Here is a 14,849-nt window from a genome sequence, read left to right on the forward strand (position 1 = left end):
TCAGTCTCTATCTTGATTTTCTGTGATCCGCCGATGTAATGATCGAACCGGACACATCCAAAAACGATGGCCAAGCACTCCTTTTTCTATCTGAGCGTAATTCGTTTCACTGATGGTTAACGCTCGAGAGGCATACGCAACAGGTCGCCCGTCCTGAAGTAAAACTGCTCCCAAGCCCGCCTCAGAGGCATCACACTGGATTGTGATTTCCTTACGTTGGTCGTAATATGCCAGTACCGGAGCCTCAGTCAGTAAGGTTTTCAATTTCTGGAACGCTTCTGCCTGCCTGTCGTGCCAAATGTACTCTGCTTCCTTTGCAAGTAGGGCCCTGAGTGGCTCACTGATTATGGACATTGCCGGCAGATAGCGGTGTAAGTAATTTACGCATCCCAAAAATCTTTGTAACGCTTTCTTGTTCTCTGGGACCGGCATTTCCTTAATGGCTCGTACTTTCATCGGGTCTGGTTTAATGCCTTGTGCCGAAATTGTATGTCCCATATAAGTCACCTCTTGAAGAGCCAATCGAATTTTACTTCTGTTTAGTTTCAGGTGACCCTCTCTAGCTCGTTGTAGTGTCGCTTTTAGATTTTGGTGGTGATCTTTCATCGCTTCGTCCAAAGTTGCGCCGCAACCCACAACTAAGATGTCATCATGTATATCGAATACACCTTTCAGACCTCCTAGCAGCTCAACCATTTTACGTTGGAATTCCTCTGGTGCCGAGGAAATTCCAAAGGGCATTCTTAAGTACCGATATCTTCCGAACGGTGTCCAGAACATTGTTAAAAAGGAGCTTTTCTCCGTTAACCGGACTTGGTGGAACCCGTCTTTGGCGTCCAACACTGTAAAGATTTTTACATCCGCTAACCGTGGTAAGATATCGTCGAGGGTTGGCATCGGAAACTTTGGTCGTTTAATTCCTTTGTTGAGGTCTTTCGGATCGATGCAAATGCGTATATTGTTCGGTTGTTGGCAACTCAGCCGACAGTCTGTATTGTTGAAGTCTTGCAATGAGGCTTTGTTCTTCTTATGGACAATAATCAGACTACTTATCCAATCAGTAGGTGTCGTAACCTTCGTTATTATGCTTCGTTCTTCTAAGTCGTCCAGCTTAACTCTTAAGGGTTGCAACAACGCCGCCGGAACCCTACGGGGCGCATGCTGGACAGGCTTAACGGCTTGGTCCATTTCTATCTCATAAACGCCTGGCAGTTCACCCAATCCTTCGAATACGTCAGGGAAAGCGTCCAAGATCGTTTTTGCGCAAGTAGCGGCCGAAGCAAGTGCCTGTTGGTTGGAGACAACGTCAAGACTGTAACATACATCGTTGACTTGTATGAGGCCCATGGCCACGCACGTAGATGCCGATAATAGGGGAGGCTTATATTGACCCTGTTCGGATATGATCTTGAACGTAAGGGGCTTTACAACTGAGCCGGCTGTACATAACAACGTGTACTCTCCCAGAACGCTGAGAAGTGAGCCATCGTACATCGTGAGAGTGGTTAAGGATTGGCGAGGAAACATTGGCAACGGTCGTCGAATCTTTTGTAAGTCAGTAATGCTCATAACGTTGCACGTCGCTCCTGTATCAAGTTGACATTTTATAGGGTACCTTTGTTCACTTACGGATGACTCGTGAACGTATAGGGTGCAAAAGAGTTTTTTACGTGCTGCTTTATGACACATCGGATGTTCGTCTAGCTGAAATAGGTCCTCTGTTGATTCGTATGTCTGATTGCGTGTAATATCTTGAACGAAATTTGCACTTTGTTGGGCCGACTGTTGATCACCCGATGGTGGATAGAGCCTTCGAGGGTAGTGTTGCCCTGATGTATCTGAGGAATGTAGCGGCTGGTCCTGGGTTGAAAATGGTGGTTGGAAGTTGTCGACTTGATGTTGGTGAGAAAAATATGGCGTCTCTGTTGTAAAGTTCACGGACTGGTGGTGAGGCTCAGGTTTGCTCCTGCAAACTGCTGCGAAGTGATTCAAGCGATTGCAGTTGTTGCAACGTTGTCCATATGCCGGGCAAGATTCACCGGGTTGATGACGACTGTGATACCCGCAATTAGTGCAACTCGAGGTACTTGGAAATGAAGACCTTTGTCTTGTATGCTGGTATTGTGGCGGTAATGAAGATGCGCGGCGTCGCCACGGCTGCTGAGACTTTCGCCGCGTCGATGCGGCTCCTTGGGAACTAGTATAATTTATGGCCTCGGACGTAAGCGTTGGAACTTCCGTGTCAATCTGGGTTAGTTGTGCATTAGAGGCGGCGGCCACCCGCAGTACCTGCAGTACGTCCGACAACGGTGTAAGGCTCGGTGCTTGATATAGGGCTGCTCTGGTTTTCTTATCGTTACTACCCAGGATGAGTTGATCACACAGCAGTTCATCTTCTAGAGCTCCATACTGACAGGTCTTGACTAAAGCCCGTAGGCGAATATAATATTGGTCTACTGTTTCCGACGGTTGCTGGAACGCCATTCGAAATAAATGCCGCTGATAACGGGGGTTCTTGTTCGGTGCAAAGTGAGCTTCCAATGCTGTTAAAATCCCATCCGTCGTGCTGGCATCGGTTGGTGATAACTCGAGGTGTCGTAGTACTCGCCGACAGTCTTCGCCCAAAAGGGACCGCAGCGTAGCCACTTGGATGGCTGGAGATTTTTCCGTAAGACCCGTAGCAATAGCATAGTCTTCGTATGCTTCTTTAAAACAGGAGAAATTATCCGCTAAATCACCGGTACATACCATCGGTCTTGGCGACGGCACATGATTCGCGAATCCATTAGATCGTAGTACGGGAGAGGACATATCTACGGTTGATTATTTGACTTCTGACACCATGTTTGTATGTATGATTTGTCAGTATACGAAACACATAAAGTTTAACTCAGATCTTTATTAATGCGACTTGTCTATACAATGTCTAGTTTCCAACAGGCGCCAGTGCTCTATGTTTTCTATGACGTCATCTCTTATCGGGGGGCGTAAACGCAATTGATAAGCGAGATAATCTTTGACCCTTTTGCCTATTAGATCTACTACCAACATTTGATAAGATAATTTTGAATTTTAATAGATATTGTTTTTATTAAAAGTTTAAAATTAAGACTGATGTAGTCAGCTTTATTAATGTCAACAATACAATTTGAATTGGTCAAAAATAAATAATTTGTAAGGATTCCTAAGCTGAACTGCAACACACTTGCCCCTACATTATTCGAAATTAATAAAGTAAGCTAAATTTTTAAATTAAGTCCAATGTTTTTGTAGTATGCGGAATTAAAAAAATCCGTCCCCATCACAACACTTCATCTGATTAGCCCTAATAATGTGAAAAATGTTATTTCAATACGTCTAATTATTATTGAAAATGTCTTGGAACGATGTATGAATAAAGTGGTTCACTTCTAAACCTTTGCATGTTTATTGACTCGAGAATTCAGCCTCACCTGCTCTATCTCTTACAAATGTTGGAATTTCTTATTTTTATTTTGAGTTAAATCAAAAATAAATATTTATTTTTGGTTAAATGTATACCTACTTAAATGTCACTATTAAATAAATCTGCTTTGGTTTTCAATCTTTCGAAGCACCACAACACAATTCCAAGAATAACCGATGATCCCAATAGGTAGTAAACATTGCAGAAACTCTGGTGGTCCGCAACTGTGAAGTCTGGGGATTAAAAGTGTGAGCCATAAGACATTTTGAATCATTTGCGAATTCTTGCTTGTTCGCCTTATAAATTTAGACTTAAAAGTAGGTCAGCGACATTTGGATCCTGGTCATTTGGGCGCCAAGTCATTTCATATAGTATCATCCGGTTAAAATGTGTTTTACACTAGCACGCATTTTGGAATATACTAATTCATTTTCTGGTAGTTTTGTGAATTCCGATTTTACAGTTAAATTATTTTTTATTAAATAAAAGTAAAAGGTTATTATGACAATTCCCGCTGCTGTAAATGTTCTTAATGCAATATTACATTTAATAACAAATCCTTGTCTGATTGCTTACGAAAAAAGACAACAAGAGCCTAAACTACACCATATTAATCACATAAAATTTAAAGCTTGTCAATCGCACATTGAACGGCGGTAAAGTGAAGTACTATATTGGCGGATTGAACTTAACTATAACTAATCTGTCACAACCCTCCAGAAATTTTCAGAAATTCTCTCTACGATGACCTAGCCTTACCTGAAATTAGAAAACCTAACCTGTCCAAGTTAGTAATCTTTCTGCGGATTTAAATTAATGCCAGCGTACAACTCCCAACCTGGGTTCACATTAAAAAAAAAACCCAACCCAAAACCCCACGCTTTTTATTAGGTTTTACCAGAACTAATATAAGAAGATGAAAATTATGAATTCAAAAATAAAATATAGAGAACACCGTTTTAAAATCTAGCTCTCTATAGTGTTAGGCATGTACCTTGGCAAAGTAAGGGTTTAGTTCAAATTTTATTCACAGACCTGTGAAAATCCTATAACGTATTCATGGCCTGTGAAGTTTCAAATTATCATCAAAATCGAAAAATACTGCATGAATTGCTTCTTTGGAAAAGTTTAAATTACAATGAGTCTGTGATATTGACTAACTGGGCAGTATTCTTGGCCCGTTACTATTTAATATATATACCAGAAACATACATAAATGTTTAGTACATTCAGTGTCCTGTGAATATGCGGATGATAATGCGATATTAGCCATGGACCATTGCCCCTCAGCTCTTATGACCAAACTGGAAACTGACGTAATCTCCCTTAAAAATTCCCTAATTGAAAAAGGCCTCATCTTCAATGAAACCAAAACAGTTTTCATGCTCTTTACATCAAAATCCAAAAATACAAAGCTAAGCCATATAAACACCTTAGGCTCCCTAAATATTAAACGTGTAAGCACCTATGTATACCTGGGTTTCAATATTATGGAAAACCTATCCCTACAGGCTCAAATAGATTCCGTAATCGGGAAAATACGAAGAAGATTATGGTTAACGTTCCCTTATCTATCTTCGCTTGATTTACATTCTGCCAAAATCGTTCAGGCTGCACTGATACAACCGCTGTTCGATTATGGTGATATTTTCTATGTTGGTTGCCCTAAGGTGCATATGAGGAGCCTTGTGACGCTGTATCATAAGTGCGCGAAAATATTACTAAATAGACGTCAGAGAGATTCGGCTACTCAGACCCTCACTGATCTTGGTTGGCTTACCCTAACGCAACGACAAACAATGCATCTGGCTATTTTCATGTACAAAGTGTTTTCCGGTATGGTCCCACCTTATATCGCCACCATCTTTAAAGCTGACACTACACATAGTTATAATACTCGTGGGGCAGCTCTTAACTTCCCCATGACTAGATCTACCTCCACACATGGAAATAAAAGTATACGTATGCAGGGTTCTAGACTCTGGAATTACCTGCCCAATACAATAAAACAGTCTCGAACATTGAGCATTTTTAAGAAAGATATCATTCCATTTATAAAACAAAATTATTGACCCCTACTGTGATCTTAATCTTATTTACAATAATTTTATCTATAATAATTACTTATATTGTTTTTTACATTTTGTTTTATTGTTATTGTTATCGGACCCCCATGTAAACCAGCCTAGGCTGATGGTGATATCCTCTCAAATAAAGCTATTATTATTATTATTATTATTATTATTATAATACCCATGCAGATTGGTAATAGTTCGTCTGCGTTTCCTAAGTGGTATTCCTCTGAATTGCGTACTGCTATACGTAGAAAGAAGTACCACTTTGGAAAATATAAGCGTTCTGCTTTCCTACCTGATTTTATAAATTATAAAAAACAAAGGGCTTTAGTTAGACGATTTGCAAAGCGTGACAGAAATATTGAGAGTAAACGTGTTTGTGAGGAAGCATTGGCCCACCCTAAGAAATTTTGGAGTTTCGTTAATGGGAACATTAAGAATAAGACGCATCTTATCTCCCTCAAGATTAATAACGAAATGATTACTGACACAGACATACTTGCCACTAATTTCGGCGATCATTTCTCACGTATTTCAATTGATAGCACGCCTTCCCATGATCGTTACACTTATGATTCGTCCAATACTGAACATCACCCGTTGTCCTCAATTACTTTCACGCAAAATGACATCTACAAAGCAATCTTAAAGCTGCCCAATAAGTTGTCTACAGGAACAGATAGGATACCGGCTTTTATTATTAAGGGTTGCGGCGACATTTTACTGCCAATACTTGCTCATATCTATAACTTATCGATAAGTAAACAGGTCTTTCCCACTATTTGGAAACAAGCGGTGGTTTCCCCCATTTATAAATCGGGCTCTGCATGCGACGTTAAAAATTATCGTCCAATTTCCCTTTTATGCACCCTTGCTAAATTATTTGACATGCTCGTACATGCTAAACTGCAAGAGTGGTTTAGTGCATTTCCTTTTGAAAGTCAACATGGCTTTGTGCCGGGTAGGAGTGTGGACACGAATCATGCTGTGTTCATGAATTACGTGGCCCCATTGGTGGAAAATCGTGGCCAGGTCGACGTCATCTATCTCGACCTGGCTAAGGCTTTCGACCGTGTTTCGCATCCTTATCTGCTGGATAAGATGCGAATCTTGGGGGTAGGCAGTGAACTTATTGGGTGGTTTCGCTCATACTTAAGTGATCGTACAAACATGATTAAATGTAATGGTGCCTTAAGCTCTTTTACTTACCCTATAACATGCGGTGTACCACAGGGTTCATCCTTGGGCCCTTTATTGTTCAACATATATATATACGATCTACAATATTCAGTTAAATCCTCCATGCTAATCGCGTTCGCGGATGACCATAAAATCTGTAAATCTATTAACTCTCGCGAAGATTGCACTGAACTCCAAAGTGATTTGCACTCTATTGCTTCATGGTGTGACGCCAATAACTTGCCAATTAACCCTACCAAATCGACTCAGGTAACCTTCACGAGGAGAGTGGGCAGAGAAATCTGCAATACATACACCATTGCAAATACAACTATCCCCCAGAAATTTCAGGTAAATGATCTAGGCGTTATTTTTGATCGTGCCTTGCTTTTTCGCGAGCAAGTGACGATTACAGTTAATCGCTGTCGCCGAACTCTAGGCGTGTCCTTAAAACTATGTCGGTCTCTAAGATCGTTAAAACATTTTAAACTGCTCTACCTCAGTCTAGTACGATCGCGACTTGTTTACGGTTCATTGGCATGGAGTGGCTGTAGTTCCTATTTACGACAAAGAATAGAATCGGTTCAACGGAAATTTATATTATACGCCCATACGTTCTTCTTGCGAAATCTCACTTATGATTATCAATTGTTACTAATTAGTCTTGGCCTTCCATCTTTAGCCCACTTACTTGAAATAACTGATATTAAATTTCTTTCTAAATTAATTAATAATAAGATTAAATTAAGCGACTTAGTCGCAAAACTTAACTTTTTAATTCCCAATTCTCTCCGTCATACCGTGACATTTTATGTACCTATGAAAGTTCTTAATCCAATTAATCGCATTCAGAATACGTATAATAAATATTCCCATACAATAGATATATTTTCAGTACCGATCAAAAATATTCGTTAGTACATTGTTAATCTCTCTCTCATGTATATAACTACAAAAGCAATTTCTGTAAATATTGTATTGTTAATTTATGATGTCTGTCTATATTCTCGTGAACTACATGTTTAGTTTTTTATATAGACATTAAAAATCTATTTCATTCATTCATTATTATTATTATTATTATATGTAGGCGGACGCTAGCTGTCTGTTATAAACTATCTCGCTCACTTAAGTCATTACATCATTTTAGAATTTTGTACCTTAGTCTAGTGCGCTCTCGTGCCCTGTATGGTTCTCTGGTATGGGGAGGGTGTAGTCTGTACCTTCTCTATCGAATAGAAGGAATACAAAGAAAGTTTATCGAGTACGTTCATAGTTTTTTTCTAAGTCATTTACCATATATTTACGAATCTCTTTTAAATGAACTAAACCTTAAGTCTTTGGAATACACCATGAAAATTAACGATGTTAAATTTTTATTCAAGTTAGTTCGTAATATTATACCATTGAGTGCATTATTAGTCAAACTAAATTTTCTAGTCCCTAAAAGTCTGCGACGGACTCAGACGTTTTATGTCAAGAACCGCAAACTCGATCCCATGCAACGTATGCAACGACATTATAATTCTTTTGGTAGCACTTTCGACTTGTTTTGCATGCATTATAAAGATATTCGATAAATAAATATAACATATGTTGATATCTATTATACAATTTTGAAATAACAAACTATTATGTAACAAAGTAAACTATTTTCACAAAGTATGTAGTTATGTCTCGGCACTATTGCCATTTTTTTTCTTTTCATTGTACTGCACTGTATGTAACTTGTATAAGCCCTATGTGTATATTCTCGTGAACCCTCGCGGTTTTTACCTCTCCGAGTGACGTATGTCACGGAGAGGTTCTAATTTCGACGTGTCTGTCTGTCTGTCTGTCTGTCTGTCTGTCTGTCTGTCTGTCTGTCTGTCTGTCTGTCTGTCTGTCTGTCTGTCCGTCTGTCCGTTGTTATACCCACGTGACCGCGTTCGCAGTTTGCAAATCGGAGCAAACGTGTATTCAATTTCCAGACCGCATTTACAGTCCCGGAAATTGTATTCCACTTACAGGCTATTACTCCATTGCCTGTCTAACAACTCTGTTCATTTGTCCACCCCTCATGGACACCAGTCTGAACTTACTAGCTTCTAAACACCACCATCTTCTAGTCTTTCGCCCATTCCACATGGACACCAGTTTCTACTTACTGGCTACTAAACACCACCACCTTCTCGTCTTTGTCCATTCCACATGGACACCAGTCTGTACACCTGGCTTCTAACAGCACCAACTTCTAGTCTTTCGCCCATTCCACATGGACACCAGTTTCTACTTACTGGCTACTAAACACCACCACCTTCTCGTCTTTGTCCATTCCACATGGACACCAGTCTGTACACCTGGCTTCTAACAGCACCATCTTCTGGTCTTTGTTTTTGTCCATCCCACATGGACACCAGTCTGTACACCTGGCTTCTAACACCACCATCTTCTGGTCTTTGTTTTTGTCCATCCCACATGGACACCAGTCTGTACACCTGGCTTCTAACACCACCATCATCCTTAAGGTTAAGACATACGCGGCGATCGGCTAGGGTTACGAGAAACGTCTAGCCTTCCAATGGAGGGGTCTTCCTCCAAGGTTCACGCAATTGCGATGTTCTTATCTACAGCTGCGGTTCGAATCCTTTATATACTACCTATTTTAGTAAGGCGAAGCAACCGGCGTATGCTTCATTTCAAACGCCAATATTAGTCAAGTATCTCAAGAATGTTTAATTGTTCTTTTTTAAAGCGATGTAACGTTCAATAAGGCGAATAACTAACGAAAAAAATATTAAATATTAATTATATTTATTTTAATATTTAAGATAATCTTGTTTCTCAATTCAAAATTAATACGGAAAGAGTTAAAAAGCAGTCTATGTTATTGTCTGTGTGTGTCCGTCCGTTATTACACTAGTGCCGCAGTGCGCTGCGTTAGAAATTCGTTTTGCTTTGATGTGTAAAGAAATCCTGCAGAACCATAATATTCCCTTTATCCTTAATATAAAGTGAATATGATGAAATATTTTTCGTAATTATGATGCATTTAGTGCTTTTGTAGCTTTAAAGCTCTGTTTCATTTTGATATTCCAAAGAATTTTTTTAATATTATTATTTGAAATGGCTGTTTATATATTACTTAAGCTATACTACATCTGTATATAGAATAATCCTTGGTTTAGTAATTTCATGAAGAAAGCTAAGATCTAGACTCCGGCGGGCATATCTAGTATTACTTGCAATAAGCTTAGTGAAATATAGAGTAAATAATTGAGGCCTGAGGTGAAGTAAGCTTTGGGTTTTGATTTTCGTGTCTGAAATGAAGAGACATCAACGGTTCAGAGTGAGCCGAAAGTTAAATACACTCTTAATTAATCAGGTTAAGATTTTATAATAGAAGAAAAGATGATGGTGGCAATTAGATTAGTAGGGCTAAGCTACAGAGATTTTATTTTCTTTATGGTGCGCATTGACTATCAGTGCGTCTAGCTACAATTTATCTTTGGTATTATTTAACGTTAACACTCATGTTGGCAAACTAAGAATACTGTTGAGGTGAGACGAGACGATAGTGTTTACACTGCTAACCAGTTGTGAATGTAGCTATCAGAATATAGGGTAAACAGCTGAAGCGTAGACTTCATTTCCTGTTCTTTTTGCCATTAACTGATTTCCATGTGTCCAAGATTTATCCTTATTGGAAGTAAAATGTCGTCTGCTTTACTGTATATTCGCTATGCTTGGAATACTGCTTCAATATTTCGTAAATTTTTACTTCAAAAAAGAGAAATAATTCCATATCTAGGTAAATAACTTTGTAGTAGTAGACCTCTTGACTCGGAGAGGTAATATTTTGGTTTTCCCAACTTGTTTGTATACACAATAAACAATCTTTTCATTTCATTTCATTTCATTATTATTAACTTAAGCAGCCGACGCAATTGCGAGATCAGAGAATGTATTTCTACGCTCTAAGCGGCCTTATTTTTTGTGACTTTGTTTACGGCCGTATTAGTGCGCTGGGACATTCGCGGTGCGAGGATGTCTCGGGGAAAAATTCACCCCTGTACACTTCCCTTCCGTAGGGTAGCTTCTTATAAGAACAAAATAGTAATAAATCAGCATAATATGACATAATAAAACCAATTGCTAATATTGATTTACTTTTTTATGTTATATTCATCATGAAAATTTTTTAAGTCAGCCCTTTTACTGTACTTGAAGGGTAGAACAGCTCCAAAGAGGAAGATCCGTCCTCCTAACCAAACCTAGCCTAACCTAACCTGGTTTTGAACAAGAACGTTTTATTGGATGAAAGAGTTTTTTTAATGCTTAACTTATGCCCAAATAGTCAAGTCTAATTTTCACTTTTTCTTTATACAATTATATTATATATTTAGAACACACGGTGTTGAAAACTACCCGAGGCCGTTTTTTATTATCATCTTATTGCATAGTCGTCAAATAGCGGCTTTTCCAAGGCAGTAAAAATGTATTTAAAACGCTTTCATTAAAAAACGACATTAATTGAAATACCATTTTTGGGGTTGCTTAATTCGACAAATAGCGTCGTTTGAATTGTAAATACCAAACACGCGGTTGGGCTAAATTCATTAAAAATATTGGTGGGATTCGGTTTAATGGAATTCTGCGCAATGGGAATATACCATTGGATTTCAGTGTAATATAATTGTCTCGCTTACTTCCATCATAGTAATATTTTCGTCAGGAGAAGTGCAATATTAAGTATGATATGTTCCCAGCTCTAGAACTGTCGTGGCGGCTAAATGACCCGTAGTTCTAAAACGTCTGAGCGCCGAAATGTTTCGACAGCTAACGTTTCAGCCAAAATATACCGGCAAGTAAATGACCAGCACCCAACTGACAGAGCCCCAATGAGCCGACCCTTTGGGAATTTACACTCTACGGCTTTTTAAAGAATGGAAAAAAAGAAAAACGAAAACTTTATATTTCATAAGTAATTAGATTGGTTCTATTCCAGAGTTACCTACAGGAAAAACTCTTCTTAGGTAGATTTGGTCGGTTATAAGGCGAATCCACGCTAAGTTAACGATTACAAACCTATTATCGTTGGTATTGTTAACGACGCCACACCAGTGAAAATGTTATAGATTCCAATAGCAAAACTAACGCTTTCCACTCCAAAATACGTTGCTAAAAGTACAGTTCTTAACGGGAAAAACCCACAAAACGAAATACCAAACAAGAAGGTGCATGCGAAGAGCAGATACTCATTGCTACTAAAACCAATGACGATCAAAGTCAATCCGTAAATGATCATGCACAATGAATAAAGGTTTCTCGGAGAGAATACACGCTTATCTGACAAGTAACTCAACAAGAAAATCCCCACAAAATCACCAGCGTTTGAAACTGAGAGCATCACAGCTCCATTATCGTATCCTTGGACAGCAACGTGAGCCACGAATAATGTTTGGTTAGTCACAAACGAAATGAAAATAAATACGGATGATACTCCTAAGAGCCAGAACGCTGGTTGGGAGATCATATTAACTACGATCTCTGGAAAGATAATTTCTAAACAATTATTTTGCTTAGATTCATTGTTTTCAATGGTCGAGTTCTTTTTGTGCGATTTCGGATCTAGACGCTGTATTTCTGAGTTCATAAAATACTTTGCGGGAAATTGCGTAACGTTTCTCGTTCTGAGAAGAAGAGCGATAACCAGTATTTGGGCAAATAAGCAACCTATTAGTAAAAACGCGCCACGTAAACCATATTCTTCAATTAAAATCTTAATAACGGGCGGTAGTATAAACCCGGCAATCGCAGCTCCGGCCTGTGAAATGAAAAGTGCCGTGGTACGGTATTCTTTAAAATATTCAGCGACAATTTGGAACATTGCTGGTGATGAAATTCCTAGCGCGAAACCTACATGAAATTTTAATAGGTAATAATGAAAAATTACATTTTTTTAATTGAACATTTTACGAAAAGCAGATAAAAACTATATACATATTGTGCGAGGGATTAACACTTTTCTAGGTGCGACCTGAGATATCCACATTATTTAGACACCGTTTACTGTTATGTTAATTGGCACCTTGCATACGGTTTTCGTGTATTTAAATTAAATCAGTTTTCTCGTAAGTTTACTTCAACTAATAAAGGAGTTTTCCTCGACCCTGTTTTTAGTTTCTACCTAAACTTGCTGAAATTGTTTAGAGCGGCGTAACTTAGCTGCGATATAAACTACAGACATAGCGTGGACATCCCTAAAACTAAAATTTTAATTATATCAAAAATACCCCCATTTCCAGTAACTGGCAACTCAGTTTTATTGTTGGTTACAAATATATAAAACGATTAGGAGAATATCAAAGCTAGTTTAAGCCGTATGAACGGTGCTTTTACCTGCTTTTCATACTTAACTGAATTGTAATATTTTAAACTTACCATGTAATGCCCCCAACCATATTATAAGGGTGTAAAATTCAATGTCTCCTATGTACAAAGCAACAAAACTTGACATCGACGCCAAAGCGCAGAGAAAAGTAACCCACCGACAAGACAGAAAACATGCCAAGTGTCCAGAGGCAAGACCTGAAAAGGTTTGTAGTTGATTATTAAAAGAAAACAGTTGTACAGTTGCGTGGAAATTCTCTTTTTTTTTTGCCTCCTCATTGTGTCACGCTACTAATTTTTAACGTATTTCTAAAGTTAAATAGTACCAGAATTATATTTTATTAATTAACTATTTTTCCTATTCTAAGACCAAAAAATCAAGGGGTACCCCTATGGCCTGATAATCTGTATCATAAGCTTATGTTTGTATCTATATTGCTAAGTTGCTTGAGAGTACAGAATTATGTGGAAAAATAAGTGAAATATGCCATTTTTAGTATTGGCTAATTGTTTCACAAAGATTCGTTCATGTTTAGGTCGGTATCGAAAGGGATAAAGTGCGTTAACTATTGTTATGTTGATTTGTGGTCATTTATAAACTATAAATAATAAGTCTTGATTTGAACCAAGGCCGAAAAAACTAAATGATAAGGGTGAGGTTTATCAATTTACTGAAGTTCATATATTGCAAATTTTCAATTAATACTTTTGTTAACTTAAAACTTGATCTTTATTTAAATAAATCAACTGATTTTTACTTCTAATCGATTAATTCCCTCACAATTATTTTTTTTAAAAAAATATACTCCGCTTTTTTAAGAACAATTCCATTATCCGAAAAGTTTTTAGCATTAAATTAATTATAGTTCAAGGCAGTATTAACCAGCGCCACTGTTACCAAAAGCGGATTATGCTTCACACATAAAGTACGTAAGTCCCACTTTTCCATAGCTTTGACCATGGATTTCATGATATTCCCGAAGTAAAAACTAAGCAGACGAACCAAAAAGTTTTTAACCAATCATGAGCCCCTAACCATAGATAACCTCTTTAATGCCAGACCAGTAGGCGACGGCTATTACTATTTTCTTGCATGGGACCTCGACTCGACCTCGCCGTCGACATAACCGGGAGGCCTGGAAGGCGAATTTGCGGTACCGTTCCGTAGTCGTTATAAAATATTAAACGTTTTAAAGCTCAAGTTTCGAAATGTTTTGAGACATTTACTTAGTCTTCAACTAAATATGATAAGATTTTCTTTAAATTTCAACAGAAAAATAGCTCTGCGAATAAAATTAGACACGAAAACTACACTAAGCCTTGGCTAGATATCAGAGGCTGAGGCCGAGCGGTGCATCTCGAGCTGCCTGCGGCCGGGCTTGCCGTAACGGCGAGAACAGAAAAATACCTCGTTAAAAAACAGATGCACGGCGTCTTAAATAGGCCAAGCAAAAGCTACCCAGATTGATAGGATCTTCGTGCCTTACTCCCAAATAATCTTTCGTATTGTGAATAGTTTTAACTAAAGAATATTTCAGACACTCTACTCAATATTTATACTAGTTCCCTAATTTCATCAGAAAAATAGCTCTGCGAATAATAATAGACTCTAAAACTACACTAGGCCTTGTCTAGGTAACAGCGGTATCCCGATTCCCGAGCCGCCGGCGGCTGAGCTCCCCGTAACCGCGAGAACAGAAAACATTCCTCGTAAAAACAGATGCACGGCGTCTTAAATAGTCCAAGCAAAAGCTAGACAGATTGATAACATTTAACGC

General features: G+C 38.4%; 2 protein-coding genes across 2 annotated transcripts; both read right to left on the minus strand.

Moving 5' to 3' along the window:
- LOC149602729 (uncharacterized) lies at positions 1-2,811 on the minus strand. The gene has a single exon (XM_089860231.1). The coding sequence runs from the start codon at positions 2,809-2,811 to the stop codon at positions 1-3; it is 2,811 nt and encodes a 936-aa protein (XP_089716357.1).
- A 733-nt stretch (positions 2,812-3,544) lies between these two features.
- On the minus strand, positions 3,545-13,753 carry LOC149602730 (monocarboxylate transporter 12-like). The gene is made up of 4 exons (XM_089860232.1): positions 13,744-13,753; positions 13,123-13,269; positions 11,767-12,597; positions 3,545-3,678 (listed from the first exon to the last, which is right to left on the minus strand). The coding sequence occupies exons 1-4, from the start codon at positions 13,751-13,753 to the stop codon at positions 3,545-3,547; spliced, it is 1,122 nt and encodes a 373-aa protein (XP_089716358.1).
- Positions 13,754-14,849: the final 1,096 nt, after the last annotated feature.

The sequence above is a fragment of the Phalangium opilio genome, unplaced genomic scaffold (assembly GCF_054372755.1).
Source record: "Phalangium opilio isolate 3A_F unplaced genomic scaffold, DU_Popi_V2 ptg000352l_1, whole genome shotgun sequence".
NCBI classification, from domain to species: Eukaryota; Metazoa; Arthropoda; class Arachnida; order Opiliones; family Phalangiidae; genus Phalangium; species Phalangium opilio.

What these genes read in the sequence shown, in the direction of transcription:
- LOC149602729 (XM_089860231.1), bottom strand. Translation starts at nt 2,811, where the DNA reads ATGTCCTCTCCCGTACTACGATCTAATGGATTCGCGAATCATGTGCCG.
- LOC149602730 (XM_089860232.1), bottom strand. An exon ending in ATGGTTGGGGGCATTACATG is followed by an intron (nt 12,598 to 13,122) that starts GTAAGTTTAAAA and finishes AATTTCATGTAG; the next exon opens with GTTTCGCGCTAGGAATTTCA. An exon ending in AACAATACCAACGATAATAG is followed by an intron (nt 3,679 to 11,766) that starts GTTTGTAATCGT and finishes TTTAATCCCCAG; the next exon opens with ACTTCACAGTTGCGGACCAC.